Below are 27,737 nucleotides of genomic sequence, written 5' to 3' on the forward strand. Positions count from 1 at the left end.
ATTGAGGTAGCTTGCGGATTCAGGGTTATAAGTTATGAATATATTCATAAAATTTATTGATCGTTGTAGTCAATATCGAGAGAAGTATCCAAAATATTATCTATTCGTATATAAAGTTTGCTAAATAAATGCTGCGTATAGGTACGGCCTCTATATTCATATGGCATGACTAACACTCTTATCGATAGAGTAGTAACTTTTCTAAGGTGAACTTTAGAAAGTAATAAAAATTTTCGCGATCAAATTTAAATTTCTGGGTATGAAGTTCATGGGTAAAGGTGTTGGAGACAAACTTGTTCGAAAAATAGATAAGTTCGTAAGCGGATTCGTTTCAAATTTTTGAGTATAAAACTATCAGATAGAAAAATCTGTTATAAATTTTTTTCTGATTGACTTTTGTGAATAGCTCCATTATTTATGATAAACAATATTTATTGCATATCTGTTTTAGTTTTTCTGTATTATCAATACATCTTTATTTTTCTTATCAACTTATTATATTTGCAATACAGCGATATTCTCTGAAGCTTAGTCAATTTGAACTAAACTAATTTACAATATTGAAAATACATCTATATCCCCTTAAAGGAAATAATCATTCGATTATAATAACTATTTGTAAGATCTGTTGTTATTGCATATTTATTTATTTATTTATAACGTAATAAGTGACATTGAATTTTTATTACATAGAAAAATATAATCTGTTATATATCTAGCGCGAATTATGATATTAGATATCGTCATATTTCGTTAATATTTCTCAAATAATATATGCATATGTGTATTAAAAAATTGTTTGCACAACTGAAGTCAATATTATAATTTTAATTGTATTTTTTTTCTCAATTCATTTAATTATATTAAATGCCGTTGATCGCCAGTTATATTTTTTTCTTATATGTGCAATTGATGAAGATGACTGCATGAAATTATGCGTAAAAGTCTCGTTATAGATGGAATATGCAAGCATAGCGGAGTATAATAGAGATGGAAGAATGCATGAGTCATACCGTAAATCTAATTAAATATTAAACTGCGGTTGAAGAAAGTCGTTTCAACTAATCACCTGTACTATTTATAATTTCCGTACTAAAATAAATATATAGGTATAAATAGTTCGTAAGTATATAAACAAACAATTAATTTTAATAATTATTTAACTCAATCACGGCTCGGAAGCCGGAGATCAATTTCAAATTAAATTTAATTTTTCCGTCGATGTAATCGGTGAATTTGATTGCATTTCTATCAATAACTGTTACTGATATTAGTGAACTGTTTATCCAGTCATACGACCTAATTATTCATTCAATTTATTGTGGTACGGAAATGTGTAGCACGGAAAACGAGTCGTTGCCTCTGTCGTTGTGTAAGTTTTCCTTGTAAGTTTTTCTCAATCCTTTTTTTTTTTTTTCCTTTAAACGAATTACTTTTTCTGCCCGAAGAATCTTCGGTTGTAAGGCTCCTCTTCCTCGGGATGGGCTGCATTGTAGGCCAAGGCTCGCTGGATAGCAGCGGGTATGGGTGGTGGTGTTGGCAGGTGGGCACCAGCCGCTTGAAATCCATTCTCATCGGCCACATAAGTCACTAAGATCGGTGTACCGTCGGGCGCGGTGTAACTGTATTGACCTCTTACAACTTCGGCTTCTCCTCCCACGCCCAAGTTTTTTCGGCTTCCCTGCTCTGCTACAGATATACCATTCTCCGTGTCGTAACTGTCGGTCAGATAAATTCACATTTTTAAATGTTATTCAGAAAATTAATCATGATATAATAGAATTTATACGATGATACCTTCACTTTCGAAAGAAAAATTATTCGATTTGTGTAACAGTGGAGAAATTATTTTCGACTTTGATGAATGTTGAATTAATATTTATTATTTTATAAAAAGTAACCAATAAATTACATGAAAATAGAATATATTTATTTCTTAATAAATTTTTCCACATTAATTTAATTTATGACTAATAATTGATTGTAGAAAATTACATAACTAGTACTAAGAGCTTGTAAATGCTAGTTATTCTTTTATTTAAAATTTTTTGACAATTTCATTAAGACTTTCTTTTTGAAGACAAACTTACTGAAAAACTAATTAAATATCGAGTTTGATACAATTTTTAATACAAAATCGAATTTTTTATCGATCCCAATTTTTTATTTTGCTGAAGTGATTGAAATAAATTATATTAAATTCAAATTAACAAACAAAATTGAAAATTTATTTAAATAGATAAAAAAGATTAGGGCTTTCATGTGCAATAAATTTGATTGCAATATTTCAAAAATATAAATAGAAACAGTAAGGTGTACAAAAATAGCTACCAGTGAATGAAGGTAATTGTATTTTACGCAATAGCTCACAGTAATTCCCGGGATGATTAACATCAATGTTAATTATTCTTACACTAGGTGTTGACTTTAGTTTTTACGTGTGATTCTTCATTCTTATTTTTCTCACCCCGTTGGTACTGCACCTTTCATCAAAACGCGCTTACCCTTGATATGAATTACACGAGTTTGCTACGAATTAATCTACACAATTCTTTATTTCAATTCCCGCATTACCATAAACATAAATGTCAAGATCGTGATAAAATTGAACTACAATTACAATTTTATCTCATATATTTTTTCTAAAAAAAAGAAAAAATAGTAAATATAATATAATAGCAAATATTTTATTAAATTCAAAAAACAAATCAATTCAGATAATTTGGATAATCAAACGTCAACAAGTCAATAAATAACCAAGTAATGAAAATGAATGAGAGAATAATTAGTTTCTCTTCAACAGTATAAATAAAAGTGAAAGACAATTCATTCATCACTCGCGGCACACGAGCCGTCGCGCGACTCAAATCACGTTTTCACACCTATTGCAATCTATGACTACGACAATTTGTCTTCGCGGTGTCATGTATTTTACACAGTAGCTGTACTACCTATTCAATGATACTGTATTTAATTATTTGTTTACAATTTTTATTATTTCATGCCGAGTGCAGGAAGAGAAGATTGATTATAGATTGCATGAGAAAATGTTATTAATTAACCATTGTTTCGCACATTATCATTATAATATCTCATGTCCGATCTACAATTGTCTAGTAATGTTTCGATAGAATTGATGGATTGCAAAAATTATTTTTATTGTGTTCGGAGTAATATTTCAAATATTTCAATTGAAAAAATAAATTTACCTGTAAGCGTAAGAGCCGTCGATATTTTGATCGTGATTCTGTCGAAGAATTGCGTAACGACGTCCAAAGTAATCTGGATTATATTGAGGATATTTCAACTGCGCGCTGACTATTGTCGCCAAAGCCAAAACTGCTAACTGAAATTTTAGTTGTTTTAATTTTTTTTTTTTTTTTTTTTTTTTTTTTTTTTTTTAATTAAACGTTTTAATTTTAATTGGAAAACTTTTTATACAAATTTTAAATAAATTATTATAAATCAAAATTGATTAAAAAATTTAATTCGGAATTTATAAAAAAAACTTTAGCTGGTTAATTAATGAGTAAAATAATAGTCACAAAAAAAATATTTTTGCAAAAAAATTAATCCAATTAAATTAAAAATAAAAATAACGACACTCACGAAAACTTTCATGATTATAAGGAATAAGTACAAGTGACGCAAACGACAAAATTCGTGACGATACAATGACAAGCGACGATTAAATGGCCAAGAGACGAAACTTAGTAGCTACCGCGAATGAGTATCCTCTTGCAGGCTACCCGTAGGGAATTTATACCAGCGAGGGCTTATGCAGCTTCTTCCTTCTTGGTGGCTCGATTACGCCAACAGGTGGGGATTTAACCAACACATGACAGCGTGGAAGGACTAAAACATGCATTACAATACACACATGTAAGTACAGGCTGTTAATTCAAAGTGGGGTGCTCTCAGCAGCAGCAACTGCACCACGGACATTGTGTGTAAGAGACGTAAGCGGGCTTGGTAGGTGGTACCAGCTCTTTCATGAGCCATACATGCTCATTATTATTATGTGCCACACACATAATCGCAATATTACGTCTAATATAATATTTATGTAGTTAAGTGTAGCTCGGTTGGGTCTATTTGTATTGCCAGCTACAGAGACAAGGGGTTATGTTTAGGACTTTTATGTGTGTTTGTTTCTCGACCCCGGTTGTTTTTATGATACTGTTATTATAATTTACCATATAATAGTTCAATCAATCTTAATTCATATTACATTTTGTGGCGTAAACCTTTCACTGATTTACTCCAATTCTTCATTTGAATCATTACGAAAGATTTTTTTTTACTAAAAAAAAAATTAATTAGAAGTGCATTTTTTTTATCGCTAATTGATAAAAACAAATTCTAAAGTAAGAATTTATAAAAACTTTTTTTTAAACTTTATTGATGTTGGAAATTGTCAAACAGAAATTAATCTAATTTCCAAAACTTGATCCACAAGTTTTTCATTTTAAGAAGTAAATTTAAAAATAATTTCAAACTTAATAACCAATTAAGAATATTAAGTCCCGAGATTGTATTAAAAAGAAATAGAAAAATAAGCGGCCTTATATGTTTCATTATTGACAGACTAAAAATAAATAAATAACATAATTATAATTATTAAAATGCCATAAAAAAAATCATCTTGTAATAAAACATGAAAAAGGACTTGTTTAATTTTACATCGTAGTATATACATATATATTTTGTTAATAAACTCTTGGTGGTGACCTTTAGTTAACGAGGTGTTATAATTTGTCGTACATGATTAACCTACACGTGCATACACTTGTTTATCAGCTATTAGCCATTATACAAACTATCCCCGTCATTTAAGAAAATTATTCGTTAACATAATCCAGGATATTTTTATCCTTTAAATATTTTATTTTAATATAATGAAAGAAACGATTAGATTATCCGATGTTAATGAAGTAAGATGCGTGCTAAAGATAATCAAGACTATTGTCTTGGACGAGAAACCTCTACGAGGTCGTATCGCCAGTTTTAACATTGCCTATCTCTAGTGTAGTGCACAGTCCTCCGTGTATGTGTACATTAAAATGTCTATACAAACTCACTCACGCAATACAATCGCGGGAATTCAACTATGGAAGCAATTCGTTCCGGGATATATAAATTCAAAAAATCCCCTAAAATTTTTATCTTTTAATTATAAAAATCTAATCTAGATCAATAGGATCTAAATTTGCGACATCGATTACCATTTAGTGTGATTGTTCTTGTGTGAGACTCAAAATTCATATGTCCGGTCTTGGGGAATAGAAACAGTAACTTTGAATCGAAGATCGGTATGCACGGTCCATGAACTGCGGCCTAATTTCAAAAACTAAAATAAAAAGATATTGCTCAAAACCTTATGTGTACACTTGTTGTATACAATTCTATTACATGGTGAGCCAATATAATAGTTAGATTGAGTGTAATGTTTTGTTTAAACTCTTTACTATCGAAAGATTCTCCTGTAGTCGGATCTCAGAGGGACGTACCCCGCGTACCAAATAAAACATCCCGGTTGAAATAATAATAATAAAACGAAAAAAAGATAAAAATCAAAGCTAGTATGTAATGTAACATTAGTTGCCGTTGTTGGTTATTTGAATATAAAATCTTCCAACAATAAAAGGTGCCTTGACATTAAAAAGTCTTTCCTTTGGCCATACCACATTGCATATAGAGTATTCACTTGAGGTTTTACTTTATGCTGGTACTAAAGTGGTATTATATCGTGTAATGTAGATAATGATGATTATGACGATGAGAACAGAGATCCTGCTCCTGCTGACGGTGAGATGGGGCGGGGTGAGTAAAAGCCATCACTGCTCGCAAGGTGTAACCTCCCAGTAATGTTGATAGCATTACTCGATAGGAATACTCACTGACTATTGAGAGTGGGAGTTGTCAGTTAAAGACCTCACGGACAAATGTGCCCTCTTTGAAATTAAATCTGCATCTATAATCTTCTTTACGTTTGAATAAGAATAAAAAAAAAATTATTATACATATCTAAGATATTGTATTTATTATATATTTTAGAAACTTTATCTTCTCGGTAAATAAATTATAATTCTACTTAATGGTTATCTTAATGCTAGTACATTAGACGATAATTTCAATGAATAAATTTGTAATTTGTTAAACTACGAACTACTGATGCTGTAGTATTTGGCGGGTAATTTACATGTATATTTTATTAATTAATTAATTTAGTATTTCAAATTTTTTACTATATATAAGAAGTAGTGTTGCTTTTAAATTTCTCGGATTAACCTATGAATTGGATAATTTTTTTCGGTTACATTGTGTTAAACAACTGAATGATAGTTCATTGAGATGAATGGGTCGTAAAGTAAAATTGACAGATCGGATAGGTGAAAAAATGTATTATCTTGCTAGCTAGGAGAAATATGGTTAGAGAATAGCGATTCGTATCTATAGGTCATGTCATGTATACCACAATTATTCTCTGTACTGTGAATCCGTGGGTGGATGAATGCGACGAGTTTTTTTTTTGTTTCAGTATATTAATATTGTTATAATGGTTTATGGATTTAAAGGTGTAACTATTCCACACAAATTGATTAAGAGTATATGTATGAAGAGGAATGATATGATGACAACTTAACAATAATAATATGAATGAAAATAAGAATAGTAAAAAGAAGTACCATGCGTAAGGTATAAAGAATTCATAATAATGCACGGAGTAGAGGGTTACTCTATTGTTTGTTGCGTCACTAATTCAGTGGGTTGAATTCCTCGCGAATTACGTTTTGTATATATGTTTTATTACTTGCTTATTATACGAATAACCCACGAAGTATTTATTCCAAGTCTTAAATTATAGACAATTATTTTTTATTATTGCGTGTTAATGTTTGTGTTGAAATTATAATGATCATTTGTTTTAACTGATAAAGCCCTTGCTTTCTTCGCTGCACATGGCATCTCAATAATCCTTTCCCTTTTATTTGACGATGACTATTTTTGTTTTTAGATCTAAATTATAAATTATACATACGATATTTAATGGTAATTTTTAATTTAATTAGTTTTATTGGACTAATGTATTAAAATTTATTTATCATTTTGAGAAAAATTTCAAATACGAAAGGTCTGAAAAAAAATTAATTTAATTGTATTTTATGAAAGTATATGAGATGGTTTTAGGTGTTGTTAAATACCCGGACATAGGTTTGTGAAAAAAAAAAAAAATTTAATACTAACCAGTTTGTTACACGAACCTCTCTGATTCTCAAAACAAGATTTTTACCAGTTTATGTTACTCAAAAACTTGGTGTCCTTGAATCATAACGACGAATCAATTATCATCTTAAAATTTTTCAATTTATTTTTATTTTTCAATGGCTAATTTGTAAAAAAAATTTACAACTATTGTGCTTATTATTATCATTTTTAATAGAAATTTTACGTCTTTTCAAATTTTACATTTTTTTTATCACTTAAGACAATATGCAATGTATATATTTCAAAAGATAATATACATTTACACATAAAATACAGTTACACATTTGTAAAATTACAAAAAATTTTAATTTTTTTTACTTGTCAAAATTATAAATAATTAAATTTTATGATCAAGCTTTTGAATAGCTATTGAAAAGAGTTTTAATTTCTATTATTATATTATTGAATTAATATTTAATGACTTAAACGACTAATAAATTATAAAAAATTTCTTATTCTTTTTTTATAAAAAATTTATTTAAACATGTACTTTCGATTTTAGTAAATTTACAACATTACTTAATTATTGTTCTTGAGGTTGAGGGTGGGTTCTGATGTACTCAAGAGAACGTTGGATGGCTTCCGGAATTGGGGGAGCTACTGGGAGGTGGGCACCTTGTGGCTGGAATCCGTTCTCGTCAGCGAGGTAGCTCACTTGGAAGACGTTGCCTTCATCATCTCTGTACTGGTATGCTCCCTGAGCAACGATAGCATCCCCTTCTGGTCCGTTTACCAATGTTCCGGTCTCTTGAACCTGGATACCGTTGCCAGTTTCGTATTCGTATTTGTAATTACCTTCGGGCGACAGGTCCTGGCTCTGTTTGACGATTGGGATTGGTGGTTGGGTTTGCTCGGAATACTGCTGAGCAGATACTACGGCAATTACAGCCAAAGAAACAATCTAGAACATTTTTTAAATTAAAATTAAATTATTGAATTATTAAATTAACTACTCAGCACTCGATATTATTTGAATTAATTAAAAGTATTGAATAAAATTACACGAACAAAAAACTGTTGATAGATATAAATATAATTATGGAAAATTTATTAGATAAATTTATAACACAAATAAAAACTCACAATGAACTTCATGGTAATTTTTAAAATTACAAACTCTTCAACAAAGTCTGTACAAAGATGAGTCTTAAACTGAGATTGATGTCGTAGAGTAATTCCGGGACTATTTATACCAGGTCCATAAACCCCACTTTTGGGTCTTAAAATTAGACAGCCACGTAAAGAAACGATCTTTTTTTTTTTTCTTTCTTTCTTTCAAGAGTGGGGCCACTAAATTTAATATCACCATGACCTTTAGAATCTGGTTAGTGTTATATAACATCACTCCAAAATTTTTATTTTTTCTCTCCACTGGTTCATTATTATTATTATTATCATCATCATCTTCTTGTATGTACATAATTGCTTCTTTTTTATTAAAGAATAGAACCGGCTCAATACATCTGATAAATAAATAAACATTTTTTTATGACCCTCACATACACTTATAGCTTATATTTTAATTCACAAGCTATAACTTTAAAAAATATATCCCAGTGACTTTTAAAACTTTTTATAAATAAACAGCAAAATATTTAAAGAATTATTGATTTGTAAACAACCTTGTATTTTCAGTAAACAAATTGTTGCTCAAATAAATAATTATCATAAAGTCAAAGGCGCTGGTGGTGGGATTTAATTATTTTATTCATGTGATAATTATTAATAATAAAAATTTATTATAATTATAAATATTTATTTGAGTATGAACAAATTTTGACAGCTTAAAAATTATACCGATCAATCACTAAAGTCATATAAGGTTTTTGATCTAATACACAATGACATTTAAGTATACTAATGGGGAATGTCTTAGAAAGTGGGTAATTCTGAATTTAGCTATTAACTTCAAAATAATAATTAATTTTTTTGCTACATGGTCAGCGAGATCGTTAACTGAAATTGAAAGTGTATTTTAAATTTTTAATCGCCGCCTCCGTCTTGGTTCTTTATTCGTGATTCGTAATCCTGATCTTCTTTTCCAATTCCATTCACTCGTAGACAAGTTTGTATGCATAATTTCATTAATGTCAAAGTAGTCCATCTCGGCTTTACTAAATATCATCATCATTATTCAGTCAATGCAGCTTCACATCGCTCTACCTTCCTTCCTCTCTCTGCGCCTGACATCTGATCTTGTAACTCTGAGAAGATGCGGGACATCCCCAAAATTATTGTTACTCCAATAACGAATCCCTCCTATTAGTGAGTTATGGGAAAGTTTTTGTATAAATAGCCCTGATAAGTAGCTAAAATCATCACAGTCAGTAGTTGAACTTCATACAATCTTCAACATGAAATTCTTTGTGAGTTTTTTTTTTTCATATGTAATTAATCTTTAACTGAAATCGGTAGTTTAATTAAATTTTAAATAACATCGAGTACTATTGGTTGTAATAAGTAACCTTATCATTTTCAAATAATAATTTCAATGTAGTTTTTATCTATTGTTAACATTAAATAGTCAAGTACAGAAATTAATCATCTACATCTAAATTTATCAAGTGAAAAAATCTAAGAAATTGTTCTTTCAATTGTAAAAATTTTTTTACATTTTATGGCAACAATTAAGTGATTGATATTAAATTAATTACACGCCAGGAAGTTAAATTTTTTTTAATAACAGTATGATTTATTTGTGATCTTAAAAATAATTTAATTCATTCAAGTGTCATCATTGACAAATAGTATGAAAAAGCAAAATAGTTTATTAGTTACAACATCGTTAGAATTATAAATTAAACTAGACGTCAAATCGTTAAGATGGGTGACAATATCATTCTTGATCTCTACATTGAACTCAATTTGCACATAATGTCACTCGTAACTGGGTACAGGGTGTGCCATCAGTTAACAGTCATCATATTTCAATTGATGATAAACGTGGATAGAAAGTTAATTATTACAACACATAACTGAGAAAATTTTAATTAAAAAAAAAAAAAGTTTTAATAACACAAGAAAAAAATTAAGAAATACAATTCATTGCTTTCTCCTCTAAAAATGAAACAATTATATATTTAAAGATCTGTAATCACATTTAATGGCAAAAATTATCCACATTAAAGGTTGTCGTCTTTGCGGTGGTCGCAGTAGCTGCTGCTCAACACCACCAAGCCGAACCAGTGCCGATTGCTATTTTGCGTCAATCGCACGAATATTCACCGGAGGGCTCTTACCAGTACAGCTACGATACCGAACACGGAATCCACGTCGACGAAGTTGGACAACCTGGACCATTGACTAAAGACGGAACTCAACCAATCAACGTCCACGGATCATTCAGCTTCGTTGGCAACGACGGTGTTACTTACGGAGTAACTTACACTGCTGATGAAACCGGATTCCACCCCGAGGGTGACCATCTTCCAGTCGCTCCAGCTATCCCCGAAGAAATTCTCCGTGCTCTCGAATACAACGCGGCTCATCCCGAGGAAGACGATGGTACTGTAAACGGCAGCTTCCAGCCAACTGTCCCTGTCAGAAGTGCTCCAGTAGCTCCAGTTCCTTCAGTTGTTGGCAGACAACCTCAGGGTTTCAAGCCATTCCAACGTCATTTTTAAATGAAGAAATTATTAACCAATTGATTTTACATTCGATTTATTACAATAAAATTATAATTACATTGTGTCTTTTAATGTACATGTGATTATTTGTTGTAAATGGTTACTTTAACGATTAAAATATATTTTTAATTTAAACATTTTGGCTTTTTTTCTATTTATCGTCATTCAGTTGATCATATTTTAGACTTGAAATTTTTTTAAAAAGTAAGTATAAATTTTTTAATTTTCTGAATTTGAGTTTACATCAATTCTTAATAAGAAATAACACTTGTCTTAATTTATTGTTGGATTGAAGATTAATAAATTGAATAAAAAAGCGATTAAAATAAAATATTCGATAAATCAATGATATATTATTCATAAAATTACCTTATATTTCTAGAAGCAATAATTTTTAAAAACACTGTTTTGAAATAAATATTTTATGATTTATGGAATAAGTTTAAAATGATAAAGATACTTATTCTGCTGTTTGCTTTTTTTAAAAACTTAAAAAAAAAAAACGTATTGTATATAAGTATTAAAAAAATAAGAATAAGAAATTTTTTCTAGCTTCGAGAAAAATTATCATAAATCTTTGATATTGATTTTTATTTTGTTAACTTGTATCTTTTGAATGAATCTAACCGAAATTATTTTATTACTCTTATGACCTCTGTTTTCTTTATATTCATGATTTTTTTACGATCATACGTACTAAAAATCATCATAATAATAATTTTCATCATCTTTTATTTTCTTTTTATTCGACCATAATTTTTATAATGAAATTTGAAAGAATCAATGAAAATTTATAGCATTATTAGAAAGTACATCTAGTTTATAGAAAAAAAGTTCGGTTATTTAAATTTTGTTCAGATGATTTGGTTTGTACATTTGACTTATAACTTTCAAACTCATTATAAAATAATTTCAGAATAAAAAAAAGTTTTTGTTTATTCAAAATATTTTCTCCAATCGACTAGATAAATTTTTAAAAAATGATTACCGTAAATAAATTTATTAACGATAAAATTATAGGTTAAAGATATCGCGTCTCTTATAAAATAAAAAAATAAAACAACTTTTACTCATCGCATCAATATAATAAAGTAACGAGAGGATAATTAATGATTAAATATTTTCTCGAGATTGTTAAACCCAGTGAAAGATGAGTTCGGATTGCTGTGAAGAAATATTCGTGTTACACTATCAAAAAAAGCGAAAGAGAGAGTGTACTAAATATTAAAATTACACAGTTTAAATGACAGGTGTGTAAGTGTGTGTCGTGGGTACGTCGTAAGAATTATGAGGATAAAATAAATTATGCGTGCGCGTGTCAATTTTTCTTCTCAAGATTCTCTTTCATCTTACAGGTACAAGCTCCGGTCACTTTGTGCCGGGAATGTCCGAAAGATAACGGTCCAAGTTAAGTGAAGGGCTTATCTTCTTTTCTTATTCTTAATTATTTTTTCTTTAACACAATCTATATTTATTCTCTTAATCGTTTAAGTCGGCATCGATTTAAGGTCTGTATAATTCACCGGTTTCTCTGCTTGGCTCTACCTCTGCTCAGAGTTATTGGCAAGTTAGCTTTCGATAAAACAAACATGCATGTTTACTTATTAATATTAATATTAATTTTATTGTGACTCATATATTCGTATCCGTGAGTATTTTTTTTATCAATTTTCGTATTTAATATCGAGATAAATTTATTTGGTGTTAAAACTTTTTGCTTTAATACCGGTTTTATAAAAAATAATTCAATTTTTCTGACAATTATAATGAATTAGATGTTACTCACATATAATATGGAGAATTATTTTTAAGCACATTTAAAATACTTATCAATTGAGAACGATACTAAATATTTGAAAAAAAATCTGCCGACACTTGTCATGATTATTATAAACATGTATTTGCATGAATTAAAATTTTATTACCCAGAAATAAAATTGTAGTTGTGATAAGGCTCTCGTATATTTATCAACAATCGTCTATTTATCCATCAAATAAAACTAACATATCTATAAAATAAAATTTTATTAATATTAAATAAATTTTTTGTCAAAGCCTGATTAAGTTTTTTTTTATTCTCAGAGAATAAATTTGTCTCTGAGAATACTTAACTTATCGTTAATTTGCGAATGAAGTCAGGTCGATTAAGCGTACCTTACGTATTCGTCACGTGTCTTGTCTTCCTTTCATCTTGTAATACTTTTCTTTAATTTAATAACTTTAAATAAATAAATAGACCTATCACAATATTTATAAGATAAAATTTTACAAGCACAGTATGGGAGTTACGAGTAACGAACTCTGCTTGGCTCCCCACGGATAATAATTTGTTAAAGTGCGTGAGTAGTTCGTACTGTCTTCAGCACTTTACAGTCTATCTAATCCTTATTCTTATAATATAAGATAAACAAACCAATTATATTGGTATGTTCATGCAATCCAGCGTACTGAGGATGCAGACGTTCTCATTATAATTGTTACCCTCCAGCTATGACGGCTGGTAAATTGAGAAGGTTAAATATTTTCATGGTAAAAATTAATAATTTTTTTGTTATTTCACAAACTTTGGAATTTTATTGTAATTGTGATTATAATTACCACGTTATTTTCACATAAACAAACTAACGAGTGTCAGAATTTGTTGAGTTTGTGTAACCGAAATATCCTATTTCACTTCGCGGATTTTTTGAATTGATAAATTATTTACGAAAATTTATTACACAATATGAATGTTATATAAAAATATATGAATTTAATGTATAAATTAAATTTTTCGTAATAGTTGATAATATGTTTATTTATACGAATATTTATTTTTATTATGTTTAACATAAATAACATTTAAAAAAGGTAATAAAATATTTTTAGTTTATTTAAAAATTCAAAAATTAACGTGGTACTTATTAAATTCACGTGTTCAAAAAACCCATTGCATAATTTGGAATGGGTCTTACCGTAAATGTTATTTGTGTATGTATAAGTATTTTAATTGTGAAGCAACCTTAGCTTCACTTCATTCAAATCGCCTTTAATTTATACGATTGCCTCATATGCTTTAGTAAAATCAATTTGGGGTAATTTTTTTTTGTTTTTATTTCGTATAATGTCATCTAAGTATTAATTCGTTCATAATTTATTTTAATTCTTATAAATAAAAATTATCGTGATTAAAATTTAGTCTGATAGAGAATAGGAGGAAAATGAATCCTCGTCAATATATGTACCATAAAATGATTTGATTTTACATTTAAATGAAAATTATCTCTAAATAATTTTTTTATTCATATCTTGGCTTTTAATATTTTACAATTTCGTAGAAAATTCTTTTAAAATTTTTCTTCTATTTTTTTTTTTTTTTTTTTGCGTTTTCGAGAATGTCAAATTAAAACATAAAAAAATAAATAGTTAAATAAAAGTAAGGAAACATTTATTGAGAAAAATTATTGGGTCTTTTTACATGAAAAAATTTGGAAACATTAATTAAGAATATAACTTTATAAATAACTTTAAAATATTTGCCTATCCCAAAACTCGAGAGGTCATGGATTTTCTCATCTAACCATTTATCGTCTTGACTTATTATGTTCTCCGCTCTCGCTCTACTCATCTGTAGCGCAACTTAATGACTTGAATCTTGAATATAAATATATATATATATATATATATATATATATATATATATATATATATATATATATATATATATATCGCTCACATTATAAACACATTTATTTACGATGGGGATTTCATAATAAGACATAGCTTAGGTAAATTAAATCATAGTGACATTTTATTCGAGAATATAATTATTAATTGCTAATTAATTTAATATTTTATTTTATTTTGTTTTTATATAAACTTCAGAATAAATTCGCGGTAATTATTATTAATGTACTACGATGGTCGTTATTCATTGATTTTTATACTCAAGTACTTATACTACACTATACTGGTAATTCTCAATACGCGATAGCAATTATAATATTCAATTTAATAAATCCTTTAATTATCACCAGTCAGTAGGCGATGAGCTTGCAAAGTAAAGTGAATAATCACTTTTCATTAATTATAGCATGCTTACGTCATTCAATTGCATTATTTTTATTTTTTTTATCGCAATCGCGTAATCAATTAACGAAAGTGCAAAAGAAATTTATCGATATCATGGTAATTATTTCCACATTTAAATATTTCAATTTCTAATACCAACCGATTAGTCATCATTTATTGTTCATTTTTATTTTTAAATGTCAATGTTAATTTTGTTTATTTGTTTGATTACTCCTTAAAATTAATATTTTCAAACGAATATGAATTTATAATAAATTCATCAAAAAAATCTTTTTTATTTTATATAAAAAAAAACCACTTACACTTTTATGCATCTACAATATCAATAAATATCAAAAGATATAATACAGTCAAACAAGAAAAAATTTCGTTAAGATTAAAACGTTAAATTGTAAAAGCGATAGTGTTTAAAAGACTGCAATTTGTAATAAAATTTATCTATAACGCTAGACTCACGTTTTCGTAATTCACCTCAATATTCAAATAAACACCGTAATTTACTCGTCAATCATCTACTGATCCATCCCACTTGTATTGGTATGGTGGGTACCCTACCATTTTGCATTACCGAGTTTACACATCTTCAGTAATAACCACACACGCAGTGTTGAGGCTTTAGAGACAATTCTAATTGTTTATTTATTGCACACATTAATATTTAGCGGGTTACATTTTTTATGATATTTATCAAGTCGTGATATACACTAGATCGCGTGATATGTTAATAAAAAATCTTATGTAAAACGATTGACCCTGCAGGCCATCACTGGAATCTCTCACTTTTTCAAAAATATAATTCAATTAAAAAACCAAATTATTTAATCATAATCTTATATAAATTGTATTGATCATTAAAAGTCAAGGCTTCTTCTCAAAACAGTAAACTAAGCTCTTTAGAAAATATCCGGATACATTAGATTTTAATATAAAGTTCTTGAGTAAGTTGTAAACAATTTTATTACCCAGTATCTGATAGAAAGCCATAATAAAATCGATTGTTCACTACAAAGTATTTCTAATGATTATATTAGCTACAATAATTCATAATGATGAACTTTTCATCCACTAAGTGTTAGATATAAATGTAATTTAGTGACGCTAATGAGTACTGTGTCAATAAGTTATGATGACACCCCGTGGGACACTAAATATTATCTTCATGAATAGCAGTTATGACGGACAGTATTGCCGTTGATTTTTTATTTCCACGAATAATACATTTTTTATTTTTAAAAAAATTAGTAAACAAAAAATAATAATATCAAATAAAATAAAAAAATAGTTGATCACGAATGTTCGTTTATTGAGGAAGGGAGTAAGCACGATGTTTGATAAACTGCTTGAGGAATTGCATTGGTATTTAAACTCTGGTATTTTATTAGATTCAAATGCCTATCTATTATACTCTATATAATTAAGTGTAATTAATACACACAAAAATATACATTATAGTATTTTTTTTAATTTAATATAAAAAATTTCAAATATTTTAATTATTAAAAATAAAACAATAGAGAATAAAATATTTATTTATTTATACAATGCAAATTGACTGTCAAAGTAACAAGTTAATGATTAATGTCAAGACTTATTGATGTACATTTATAATTGCTGTCTTGCTGTCATAAGTACATGCTAGTATATATGTAGGTGATGAATAAAAATTATTGAAGACAATAAGCGAATGAAGGAGTTGAGATGAGAAAACGTAAATTGTTAAAAAAAATTTAATTCATAGATTAAAATATGCAATTATTATATTATTGTTGAAGTTGTATAATACAATGAAGGACGATTTGATGAGAGGTTTTTCAAACTTCCGTGATTCTCAGTAAAGAATAATATTTTCATTCTGTTTTAAGATCTTGTTTGAATCGTTGATTAAAAAAATAATAATAACACATACAATGTGAATAGTGTAGTTATTTTACAGAAATAATGAAATCAATTTGATCACGCGTGGATATTTAGTCTTGACACCATTTATCATTGAACGCATTTGATGAAATAAGCATCATTCACCATTTAAAATTATTATTATTACTTCATCTAATCATAATACGTAAAATATAATTACAGTAACGAGTGAAGGTAAATGCTAGTTCACAACTTCCGAAGTTAAGATCAAGAAGTATTCATTAAATGTCATGTAATTAGCTATATTTAACTTCACTAATACTGATGATGTATAACAATGAAGTATATACTAACTGCAATGTGATGAAACTTCACGTCTTATAAACTTAAAAGAAATTAAATTCAAAAATTGACTTATAAAGTTTTTCTAAAGTACGGGCTATAAATATCTTCAACAGCTCAATAAGTAAACTCTCAATTAAATAAATAATATTTTTATTCCATTCGGTACACAGGAGTCTAAATAACGTTTAAAATTAAAAAACAAATTCCAACAACAAATAATACGTATCCCTTGCTTTAAAAAAAAAAAAATCAATAAATAAATAAATTAATTCAACTTGAAGTATCTTCGTTGGACTTCCACCCACGAACGCAATTAAAAATTCTATGCTGGCTGCCATGATGCCTGAGAGTTTGTCGTCTGTGATGTCTTGGGGTTCCAAAAGGCGTTGTAACGTTAGACGTATTTCTCATTTGGGCGATGGAGACACTGCGCTTTTCGAGAAAACTATCCAGCGCCTTGATACTCTCAAACAAACTATCAGTATCGCAGCTCGCGTATTTGCGCGCGTGCTTGCGATTCCTAGATCTAAAGTCCCCGGTAGTGTTGATGGTGATCCTCGTGGCTCTAACGGGCGTACGGGTAGGAGTCTTTGAGAAAATACTCACATTTTCCAAATTGCTATTCGTTTCCGAGGTGAAATCGTGTTCTTCTAACTCGTAAGGGCTGCTACAGGTACTAAACATGGTACTAAGAGACATATAAGTGTCTCCAGAGCAAACTGAAGGTCTCCTATGGTCTCTAGAATTTTCAGCAGACGGCTCGGGCTCCTCATCGTCGGGATTACTCGTAGAATGGGAGCTCGAGGACTTGAAAAGCTTCAAAATCATTCGTTTGGTTTTTACTTCAGATTCTTCTTTAGCTTTCATTTCTTCAGATTGAACCAGTTGATGATTGTTGGCACATCCGCAAGCTCCTTCACAAGCACATCCAGGAGGTTGACCTCGGTCGTAAGTGGTAGTGGAACGATTTCTGTTAGTTGTTTCTTCGTCTTCCGCGACCTCGTCCACGTCCACGTCCCTGAGCCCGACGAAGTCGCCGCTGGATTTTTGGCTCGTGATTAGACCAACATCTGGTAAGCTCCTCGGCTGTGGATCAAAGGTTTCAACAGAAGCACTCCCTCGTGGAGTGTAATTCCGAAGATACGCACCAAGTGCCTCGTAGTCTATGGACTCGCTGGGCTGGAATGCCACGACTTCATCTGGTTCCGGCAGCGAATGACGTAGTTCATTAGCTCGGTTCCACACTCGATGCATATGATTACCTCGTAGGTTCACTGGCACTGAAGTATCTGAAAGTTTGTTCAGTATTTTTAGGGTAAATTCATTATTTTATGCACTGTAAAAAATGTATATTGTTCATGTTTTTCTTTTTTTTTTTTTTTTTTTTAACTCGCATTTTATAATAAATATCCCGTCCTTATGGTTGTTAGATACCATTAGAGTGTATAATTATTAAATACCCTTAGGGTATTTGTCATGCGATATAAGAAAAAAGGTTTTTAAATCAATATCAATCATTTTTTACAGTGCAAAAATATTATATTGGGTTAAATAATTTAAATACCTACAAGTGTTAAAAAAAATGACAGGTTTGTTATTATGCAACAATATAGTAATAATTATTTAAAATATTTACGAGTGACACTATGTCGTGATAGACATATTCCGTAATTATTTAGAACACTTCCAGGAGGTGTGATATAAGGTGGAGGTGGACTTTCAGGGATTCTTTCAACAGGATTAACTGTCGTAATAGTTGATGCTGTCGTGGTGGTTGACATTGTTTCACGATTTCTGCTGGCTCCCGCGAGGTCTACAATTAAACTCGATGATGTAGGTAATTCTTGCCTTAAAAATCCAAAATAAAGTCACAAGATAATTAAAGATTAAGACACACATAACATAAATAGACAAATATATTACGAGCAATGAGAAAGTGAACTTCTATTTCTTGCTCCCCAAAGGAGGTTGGGTTTCTTTTTTCTCTTAATTTCTTCATTCTCAAAGCCGAGCTTAATAACTTCGTCGTATCCCGGCGGTGCCTCATAGACCGGCGGCTCGTCGTGAACAGGAACCTCGTCGATCCGGGCACCATCTGCAATATCGAAGACTGACCGATCTGAAGGTGAAATAATTTTCACCTACTTATATCTACTGCTCCGACCTTTTGGTATTTTCAGGTAACATTAAATACCTAATAACTCGCTGATGGTCTGAAGACGCGACTGAAGCTCTCTTTGCTGCCGCGACCGAGCACCCATTCGGTACAACAGGACAATCAGTGCCGAAATTAGAATAATTAGGCCTAAGCTGCTGGCTACAAAGACCAGAGTTGCTGTTTTTAGGTCGGGATACCTGTCTATTTTTGGGAAGTAGTAGTTTGCTTTATTCATATGCCATTTTCCGTCTCGCGGTTCCATTCCCCAATCTATTGAAAGTAAAATAATAATTCATAAATTACAATGATTATAATTAATTGATAAATAATATACATTATCGAAAGAATAAATTTTTCTCTATTAATCAGACTAAAAAATTTTGTTAAAAAATTTTTTGTAACAATTGAAAATAATTTACCTCTGAGACAAGTTGAAGGCTCATCACTGTTATCTCCACAATGATCGAATCCGTCGCAATTTAATTGACTCTGAATACATCTATGATTTTGACATAGAAAATCAGAACCCGCGTAACAATCTAAAAATTTTTTTTAATTATTTTTTATCATTGATTTAATTTAGTAAAAGCCAAAATTAATTACCCATGTAACCAAAAGCTGCATAAGCAATAGCAACTTTTGAATTGACTCCAAAAGTTCCCCTCAAGCTGACATGAAATCCATTGACGATTGGAGTAATGTGTTCTCTCATTCTTGGTGGCTGAAGCTGACTCGTTGGATGTCTCAGTACTTCAAGCGGCAGTAATGCAGATGTAGGACCTTGTCTGATTATTAGCTCGGTATTTCCCGCTGAAAATAAAGGTCAGATTTGTTAGAAAAGCTAAAAAACGTCAGAGTAGTAAGAGTATACAAAAATGTCTACCCATGTCAGCAAACGTGACTATTTTGAGGTAGATATGTGTTTTCATGTGAAGAAAATTTTTAGGAGGCCGGATCAGCCAAACACAATCATAAGTCTTGACTCCATCGGTAACCATTTCAATCATCGTAATAGTACCTCCCAAGTTCTCGACATATCCACCACAATCAGTGATCGGCTGGATCGCTTTGTCGTATCTGTGCCCAATTACATAAGAATAGAAAGCCTTGTAACCTAGTCCAGTTCCTCCATTCGCGTAGAACCGTATCAGCAATGACGGGCCCGAGCTTACGGTAATAGGCGGTCTGAATCTCGCACCGCTGCTGACGTCTAATCTTTGCCCATTCCAGTCATAAAACTTAGAAAAAAAAAAAAAATTAAACATTTATAATTTTATACCATTAAATTAGAAGAAAATGAAATATTACATGAGTGAAATTTCCATTACCTCAATGATAGATACAGTTGCCAATTGAAAGTCGCTAAAAAGAACCCGAACCCTGCAAGAAGGCGCTTCAGTCGGACAAGTGATGACATATTCTATCCCTAAGTCTCTTGGGTATCTGGCGGGAAAGAACGGTGAGGTAAGAATTCCACCGACAGTCCCGTTAAATCCTTTCGTGACTGCAGGATCCCATCCCTTTAAATGAACTCTATTTCCTGTAATTTAATGTCGTACCAGTTGATTGAAAGTAAATACTCAATAGTCAATAATATAATCAATACTCGGAATTAAATGAGTTTCTGACAAACGTACGCTCCGAGACATATTCGATCGTGAAAGCGTGGTTATGTGATTGGCTGTACAGGAGAGTAATCGAAACAGTTCTAGTGTTGGATCTGTAGGTAATTGGCGCGTACAATCCGCAGTACGGAGTTCCCGAGATGTCTTCGTAAGGAGGTTCTGAGATCCAGACATAGTCACACCTAAAAGTGAACTTATGACTTATTATAAAGTTTTCATCATAATACATGATTATATTTTATGAAATAGAGAGAAAAGGTTATGACTTAGAGCAATGTTATGTTATATAGAATAGTACTAATTGTAGATGATAATGTCTAAGAACATGACCTGCACGGACTGTCCATCATCATGCCACTGTCACCGCAGGAATGAGGCAAGGCCAGGCTCTTGAACGTCACAGTGATGGCGCAGGACGGACAAGTCACGAGCTCCAAGCTGCAATGCTCGTGAGAACTGTTTGTCGCGTACAACCGCGATCCTTGTGGGTGCTGCTGCTGTCGCGGGGAATTTTTTACGGACGAGACATTTTTAGCGTAAAGGATTCCTTGTTCCCCGAGCTCGAGGTACAGCCTTCGGCCGTTGTAGACGCCGCAAATGTCTTGGTTTCTTACAATTACATTGCACTCTACTGCGAAAAGTCCGTAAATAACACAGCACAACACTCCCCCGATCAAACGTGATACCTGTGGTGTAGTTTAATTCAATTGTAATGTTCATTGATTTTATTTGAACTCTGATGAGATTACAAAATTATATTAATTAATGAATTTAATTTATTGTTAATATTTTTATCACTTATACTTATACTTACCATAATGAGTTGGGAAAGGCGTCCATTAAAAAAAAAAAAACTTAAACGTACTTTCAGCACACTCGGGAAACCCGATGTGCCGATATGATTTTGTTAGGCTACTCTCCCTCGTTACGTATTTTACTTATCGCGATTTACCACCGCACTGCTAAGGCTTTTTCAGTGTTCGAGTGTTATGCATCGAGTATTTAACAAATAAATCGTTGTATTAACATTTAAATAACTTATTATTTTTATTATATCTTAGTCTATATGAGTATTTTACTTCATTACTGTCAAATAAATATAAATATTTATTATGTATATTTTGTTAATTATACTTATCAGGAATTTTTAACGAAAAGATCAAATGTTCTTAGATTGTTCTCTGCACTTTAATTTGTATATACTTTATTTTAATTATCTGGAGTAAATATTAACAGTTTTGTGACGAAACTGCAGGTTATTAAAATAATTATATAAAAAATTATTGATCTTAGGTGAAGCGTGAATAATTTAGCATAAAAATTACTTCTGAATAAATACTAAAATTTTTATTTTTTAAATAACAAATGTAGAAATTTCTAAAAAAAAAAAAAAAAAACCAATTGCTCTACTTTTTTATAAATTATTAAAAAAATTTCAAAATTCTAAATTACTGCGTTCTATAAAATCATTGGGTTTAAATCTTCCAGATCTAGCGGGAATTTTTCCACTTCTAACAATTTCTTCCTTCTTATTTCTCGCGGCGGCTTGAGATATCGACTCAGAGTCTGATTTGCTGCTACTATCATAATTAATTTCTTTCCGCTGCGTAAAATTCGGCGTACTTTGTGCAGAACTCTGCGACTTTTGGGGTTCCTCCATTCTTCCCACTTCTTTGGATGGACGCACGGCCTCATACTGCTCCAAGTAATTAGACTCACTGTCACTATCGCTGTCACTGTCATCGAATCGTAAGCGAGTGACTTCTTTAAGCTTGCTAGCAGATCTTTCGACAGCTCTGTCTCTCGCCACTAAATTGCGATCCGTGTCCACTTGATTAGCTGTTTGAGAAGGTTCAGTGGATCTGCTGGAATCAAAATCTAAGTGGCTCCGTTCTCGAAGATCCTTTAATGAAAATTGCTCTGGAGATTCTTGGTTTAAATTAACTTTTTCAAGAGAGCTACTTCTTCCTTGCATTACATCACGTTGGAAATCAGAATAATTTAAATCGCTTTCAATGAAATTTTCATGGGCATCAGACTGAGATTTTTCTTCAACACTTTTACTTTTGTCTTTTCCTCGAAGTGTTGCAAACATTTGTTTATCCGTGGGAATACTTTTATCGCCTCTGACAGAAGTATTTTGACCAGCAATTTCTTGCGTTCTAGCCCGCTGAGATTTTTCCCTGTTTTCGTCTTCTCCCTGATTCCTTGGCTTCCTTGCAATTTCTTTATATGGATCTGAAGCTTCTAAGTTACTGGGGAAATCTTGGTCGATCATCATTCTCGACGTGATTGTACCTCTTCCAATGCCTCGAGGCTTAAATTGTAAATTAATTTTTTCTTTAGCTCCAGGTAGTTGCTTGTAAGAATCAGAGACTTCAAGACTACTAGGAAAGTCTTCATTATGCGTTTTCTTCAGCGGAGCTTTAGATTTTTCCCTTGGAGATTGGTCTCTAGCTTCCGTTTTTTTTCGTGGTTGGGGCAATATTTTGTAAGAATCCGAAATTTCAAAATTGCTATCTAATAAATGTTCATTGAAACTTCTCCCAATCGAACTTCTATTTTTTCTAGTATAAGATTTATCTCCTTTTTTTGTTTGTCCAGGAAGTTGTCGATAAGAATCAGAATCTTCCGAAGCAATATCAAAACCGTACCGAATAGTATGTTGTTTTTTTGAGTCAGTTTCCAAAATTTTTCCGGTTTGGTCACTTGATTTTTCTCCAGAGCTTCTTGGAGAAGAGCTTGGGTCTGTGAGATCAGGTTGGATTGATTTGTTTTTTCGGGTGGCTTCAGGAGTTTTCGCCAAGCTTTTCTCTTTAATGCGGAATGGTGACTTTTGAATTCGTTTACCAGCAGGCGATTTTTCAGCATCAAAACTCTGGTCTCGATGGTATACTTCAGCCACATGCAAAAAATGTCTTGGATGCTGAGAAGATTGGTCACCACTATCACTATCAACAGCATCATCTAACGCCAGATGAACAGCTTGCTTACTTCGTAATTCATTCATACGATTTTCCATGTCCTTTCGGTTGTAAGCAAGAAATTTTCTTATTACTTTTTGTTTCCATGCTTTGTGAGCTTTTTCCTTCTTTTTTCTATAATTCTTAAGGTCTAAAATTAATTAAGGAAAATAATAGATCAAAAATAATATTAAACGAAAAACCTTTGATTATAAATTAAAAAAATTAAACTAATAGATGATAAAAATATTAAAATAAATTACCTTTCATAAAGCTTTGTAAATCCTTTGCATTGACATAAATGCATCCCAGTGAGTTTAAAGTTTGCAGAACAAAACGTGGGTCGTCATATCTTTTTGACATTATGAAGTAAAATGAAAATCATAAGAAGTTGTTCATACTTTTCGTGGAAACTCTTAACTATTAATGATTTAAATTTTTTACCACTCTTAAAAATTCATTCTCTGAAAAATTAAGGCCTAAAGTAAATTTCATTTTTGAAATTTTACGGCGGCAAATAATTTTCAAGTTTTTAAATCAACATTTTAACATTTTTATTGTGCCGAACTGACAGATAACGTCTACGTTCGCGCCATCTACCATTACGGAACAGTTGAACAAAGAGACTTTTATATTTCTATCTGCCGATAACAATTCAAGTTACTTATATGTCATTTAGAGAAAAATGATCTCGAACAATATCGTTCGGCAAAAATTGCTTGGAAAATTTTTTACTTGATTTCAAAATTATTTAATACCAAATTTGTCAGTCGCGGACATGTGAAAAAATTTTACAAGAAAAATATAATGGTTTTCACACTCCTATTTGAGTTGAGATTCCATCATTTCATTCTCCATGGTACAGATGACTGAAATCAGCTGATTAACAGGTGATTTTACTTAGAATACTTCCGCGAGGGAGCAGTAAAATCTCGATGTTATGACATTTAATAATTTATTTTGTTTAGTAGTGTAGCTTATTTGTAGTCAAAAAATTAATCATGTAATTATCAAACGATTATCTCTTAGTAAAATACTCAAAATATTTAACCTACTAGCAGTATTGGAGTAGGCATTAATATTCACAAGTAAGCTTGATTGATTTTAATTTTTAAAAAATTAAATCATCGTACGTTACTCTGATGATGACGTTAATAATCACTTGATTTTATGTTTCAATCAATTTCTTTATACATATACGAGCACACTATCAAAATAGTTATTAGTATTTCTAAAAATAAATTCAATAGCAAGTGGTGCGATAATCCATTGTGATTTGTGTTTCATACTCGCGTATCTAGCTCTCTCAATTATATGTTTAATTAAAATTATTATCATTATTTTACCTTTGTTTGAATATTGTTTTTAATTGCCGTATTTGTTTAAACTCTAAACAAGAGAACTGTCCATTCATCATAATAACACTTGTATAAACAAGTGGACTGTGTTTTTCAGTGAGACAAAGAGTGTCTTTGCTTTGGGATTCTCAATGAAATTTTATAAAACATATTCATCATAAAATGTTTTGTACACTTAGAAAATGGTAAGTCTAATTTTAATATATATTTTTAATAGTTTAATATTTAATTATTCAATTGATCGATTGAATTATGATTAATTTTGTCGATTAGTTTGCACAGAAAAGAAGCTGTCAGAGCTTTGAGTACCGGAGAAATTTCAACGGCTCTCAGACCATTTTATTTTACTGTCCATCCGGATTTATTTGGTCAATTTCCTACCCAGAGGGTAAATTACTTTTTAAATATAATAATAACATTTAGTATGTATTTAGATTTAAGTGTTTAATTGGTATTTGAACTAATTTATTAAAGCTTAATTTCAGACTGTAAATGAAAATTCATTGAAGCAATTGAGTTCGTTGTTAGAATCTCTCCAGCAGAGGAGGCCTATAAAACCCACAACGCTACCCTTCTACTTGCGATCCAAAGACGAGAAAGATCTTAAAGCCGGTAAATTTACGCTGGTTAAAATTCAGTTGAATGAGCGAGATGTCAAAAAAGCTATTTTATCTATTTTAAAAACATGCAATTTATCGACGACCTTTCTGGACAAAATCAAAGAGCCGGTGGTTGACAAAAGTAAATTTCCATACCACCATGATCCAAGGGTTGAACGAGATGGAATTAATTTTTCTCAGTACGAGGACGATCCATTTTATATGTCGATTTTGATGAAGAGGAAAATCAATGCGGAGCCTGACACTTTTAAGTAATTTTTTATTCTATCCATATTGATAATTAAAAATCGATTTTTATTTTAATTTTTTTAAAAATCGTAATTTTTAATTTAAGGGCATACGTGGAGAAACATGTGAATGAAGCTCACATAAAATTGGAAGCTTGTCGACCGGTGAGAGAAGAAGTTGAAAAGTTAGAAAAAATGTTGTGTCAAGATTTAGGTCTGAAAGAAATCATCTGGGACTGCGGATGGAATATTGCTCATTACCGTGGATGTTTGCTGGCATTCCAAGCTCTATCGCGACATCACCCAGAGCAAATGGACGTATTGAAAAACCGTACTCTTGTTTTTGCCAACGGAACGGGGATAAGCTTAGAAGGGAGTGTTATGTTGAATTCTGGAGAAGTTCGACACAATTGGCTAGATGTTAGTCCAATGTGAATTTAATAAATCCTTTCGATTTCAGGTAAACTTCTTGACGTTTAACTTAATATTTTTATTTTTAGCTAATAAAAAATGTCAAAAAGTACGATCCGATGTTAGCCCGACTACCAGCCTTTGAGAAAGCGGTCTCGCGAGTCTTGCTGGATATAAAAATTGGCCGACGGTGCGTACTAAAGTGAAAATTATTACAGAGAAATGGTAAGGCTCAGAGTGCTCTATATGTGCAGGAAGTTCATGCCGAAAGTAATGGTCGGTCAGTATGAGTCCCAGTTGAGACAGCTGACGACAACACTCTCGGATTATAGAGGGAGATCTAGGTATCCAAGTTCTTGGCCTTCTAGTCTGTCTTCCCATGAAATTGTCATTGAAGCGTAAGCTTAAAAATTTTTTTCTTATCAAATTTTTAACTTTACTAGAAGTTTAATCTTTGATATTTATAAAATGATATAAAAAAAAAAATTAGTGAAGCTGGACCTTTAATGCTTTCACCCACTGGACAATTTATCGTGCCATCATCATGCCCTGGTTTTCTTCTTGTAAATTTTATAACAGATAATTTAGATGAAGCTACAAAAAGATTAAATCATTATGATAAGTATGATACTTTTTTACTTAATTCATCAATAACTTATTAAAGTAATTGGTTGAATTTATTTTATTTAAAATTTTTGAAATGACTTTAGAATAAAACACGTTGAGCGTGAAATTCACGACAGAACAATAAAAGAACTTGGTTTACTGGCGCTAAACAAAGACGACAGCATCACTCCAGATCTGATGATCGCTTGCTGTGAGCGTCTACTCAGTCACAAATCAATCTTAGGACCTTTCCTAGAGGGTGTTATGCTCTGGGTGACACATTACTACTCCGTAATGAGTGACGGTGTTCTATGCATTCCCTGGGATTGGAAATTGTAGATAGTTCAAATTTTTATCTATTTTATTAATAAAATCAATAAAAATAATTGAAGTTAAAATATTATTTTATTCTTTAATAACTTATTTTTATTTTCACGAGATAAATTTATTTTTCTCATGTAAATTAAGTATTTTTTTTCTACCTAAATATTATCTCATTTCATAGAAATTTTCTACGAAAAATTGGCTGCATTAATAATAAATATAATTGATACATTCTAAACAAATTATTGACAAAAATTCGTCAACAATTTTTCATAAT

The 27,737-nt window shown here is 30.8% G+C and overlaps 5 protein-coding genes across 8 annotated transcripts; 2 read left to right on the forward strand and 3 right to left on the reverse strand.

Moving 5' to 3' along the window:
- Nucleotides 1-474: 474 nt before the first annotated feature.
- Nucleotides 475-3,742, reverse strand: LOC141530021 (endocuticle structural glycoprotein SgAbd-1-like). Its single transcript, XM_074246859.1, has 3 exons — nt 3,610-3,742; nt 3,210-3,346; nt 475-1,718 (listed from the first exon to the last, which is right to left on the reverse strand). The coding sequence occupies exons 1-3, from the start codon at nt 3,619-3,621 to the stop codon at nt 1,430-1,432; spliced, it is 438 nt and encodes a 145-aa protein (XP_074102960.1). The 5' UTR covers nt 3,622-3,742; the 3' UTR covers nt 475-1,429.
- Nucleotides 3,743-7,792: 4,050 nt separating this feature from the next.
- LOC141530023 (endocuticle structural glycoprotein ABD-4) lies at nt 7,793-8,364 on the reverse strand. The gene is made up of 2 exons (XM_074246862.1): nt 8,353-8,364; nt 7,793-8,170 (listed from the first exon to the last, which is right to left on the reverse strand). The coding sequence occupies exons 1-2, from the start codon at nt 8,362-8,364 to the stop codon at nt 7,793-7,795; spliced, it is 390 nt and encodes a 129-aa protein (XP_074102963.1).
- A 1,259-nt stretch (nt 8,365-9,623) lies between these two features.
- LOC141530018 (larval cuticle protein 65Ag1-like) lies at nt 9,624-10,978 on the forward strand. The gene is made up of 2 exons (XM_074246855.1): nt 9,624-9,635; nt 10,398-10,978. The coding sequence occupies exons 1-2, from the start codon at nt 9,624-9,626 to the stop codon at nt 10,890-10,892; spliced, it is 507 nt and encodes a 168-aa protein (XP_074102956.1). The 3' UTR covers nt 10,893-10,978.
- Nucleotides 10,979-17,348: 6,370 nt separating this feature from the next.
- Culd (CUB and LDLa domain) lies at nt 17,349-21,363 on the reverse strand. The gene is made up of 10 exons (XM_074246833.1): nt 21,282-21,363; nt 20,964-21,133; nt 20,655-20,866; nt 20,210-20,564; nt 19,930-20,136; nt 19,746-19,865; nt 19,363-19,596; nt 19,092-19,263; nt 18,805-19,016; nt 17,349-18,457 (listed from the first exon to the last, which is right to left on the reverse strand). The coding sequence occupies exons 1-10, from the start codon at nt 21,302-21,304 to the stop codon at nt 17,439-17,441; spliced, it is 2,724 nt and encodes a 907-aa protein (XP_074102934.1). The 5' UTR covers nt 21,305-21,363; the 3' UTR covers nt 17,349-17,438.
- Nucleotides 21,364-24,876: 3,513 nt separating this feature from the next.
- Nucleotides 24,877-27,534, forward strand: LOC141530009 (T-cell activation inhibitor, mitochondrial). Of its 4 annotated transcripts, none has more exons than XM_074246842.1 (9): nt 24,877-25,002; nt 25,370-25,457; nt 25,546-25,660; nt 25,758-26,143; nt 26,227-26,539; nt 26,620-26,720; nt 26,785-26,928; nt 27,021-27,152; nt 27,241-27,534. In XM_074246842.1, exons 2-9 carry the CDS (start codon nt 25,435-25,437, stop codon nt 27,473-27,475), a joined length of 1,449 nt encoding a protein of 482 aa, XP_074102943.1. In that variant the 5' UTR covers nt 24,877-25,002; nt 25,370-25,434; the 3' UTR covers nt 27,476-27,534. The 4 variants fall into 4 exon arrangements, with proteins under 4 accessions (XP_074102943.1, XP_074102942.1, XP_074102944.1 ...); XM_074246841.1 differs by having other exon boundaries at nt 24,880-25,002; nt 25,353-25,457; XM_074246843.1 differs by having other exon boundaries at nt 24,890-25,457; nt 25,758-25,884; nt 25,996-26,143.
- Nucleotides 27,535-27,737: the final 203 nt, after the last annotated feature.

The sequence above is a fragment of the Cotesia typhae genome, unplaced genomic scaffold, assembly GCF_013202065.1.
Source record: "Cotesia typhae breed Kobodo isofemale line unplaced genomic scaffold, CoteBio_Ctyphae contig_48, whole genome shotgun sequence".
NCBI lineage: Eukaryota > Metazoa > Arthropoda > Insecta > Hymenoptera > Braconidae > Cotesia > Cotesia typhae.

What these genes read in the sequence shown, in the direction of transcription:
- LOC141530021 (XM_074246859.1), bottom strand. An exon ending in GACGGCTCTTACGCTTACAG is followed by an intron (nt 1,719 to 3,209) that starts GTAAATTTATTT and finishes TCTGACCGACAG; the next exon opens with TTACGACACGGAGAATGGTA.
- Culd (XM_074246833.1), bottom strand. Translation starts at nt 21,304, where the DNA reads ATGATGATGGACAGTCCGTGCAG. An exon ending in ATGATGGACAGTCCGTGCAG is followed by an intron (nt 21,134 to 21,281) that starts GTCATGTTCTTA and finishes GTTCACTTTTAG; the next exon opens with GTGTGACTATGTCTGGATCT. An exon ending in GCCTTCAACTTGTCTCAGAG is followed by an intron (nt 19,597 to 19,745) that starts GTAAATTATTTT and finishes TACTTTCAATAG; the next exon opens with ATTGGGGAATGGAACCGCGA.
- LOC141530009 (XM_074246842.1), top strand. Translation starts at nt 25,435, where the DNA reads ATGTTTTGTACACTTAGAAAATG. An exon ending in GTCAATTTCCTACCCAGAGG is followed by an intron (nt 25,661 to 25,757) that starts GTAAATTACTTT and finishes GCTTAATTTCAG; the next exon opens with ACTGTAAATGAAAATTCATT. An exon ending in AGATTAAATCATTATGATAA is followed by an intron (nt 27,153 to 27,240) that starts GTATGATACTTT and finishes AAATGACTTTAG; the next exon opens with AATAAAACACGTTGAGCGTG.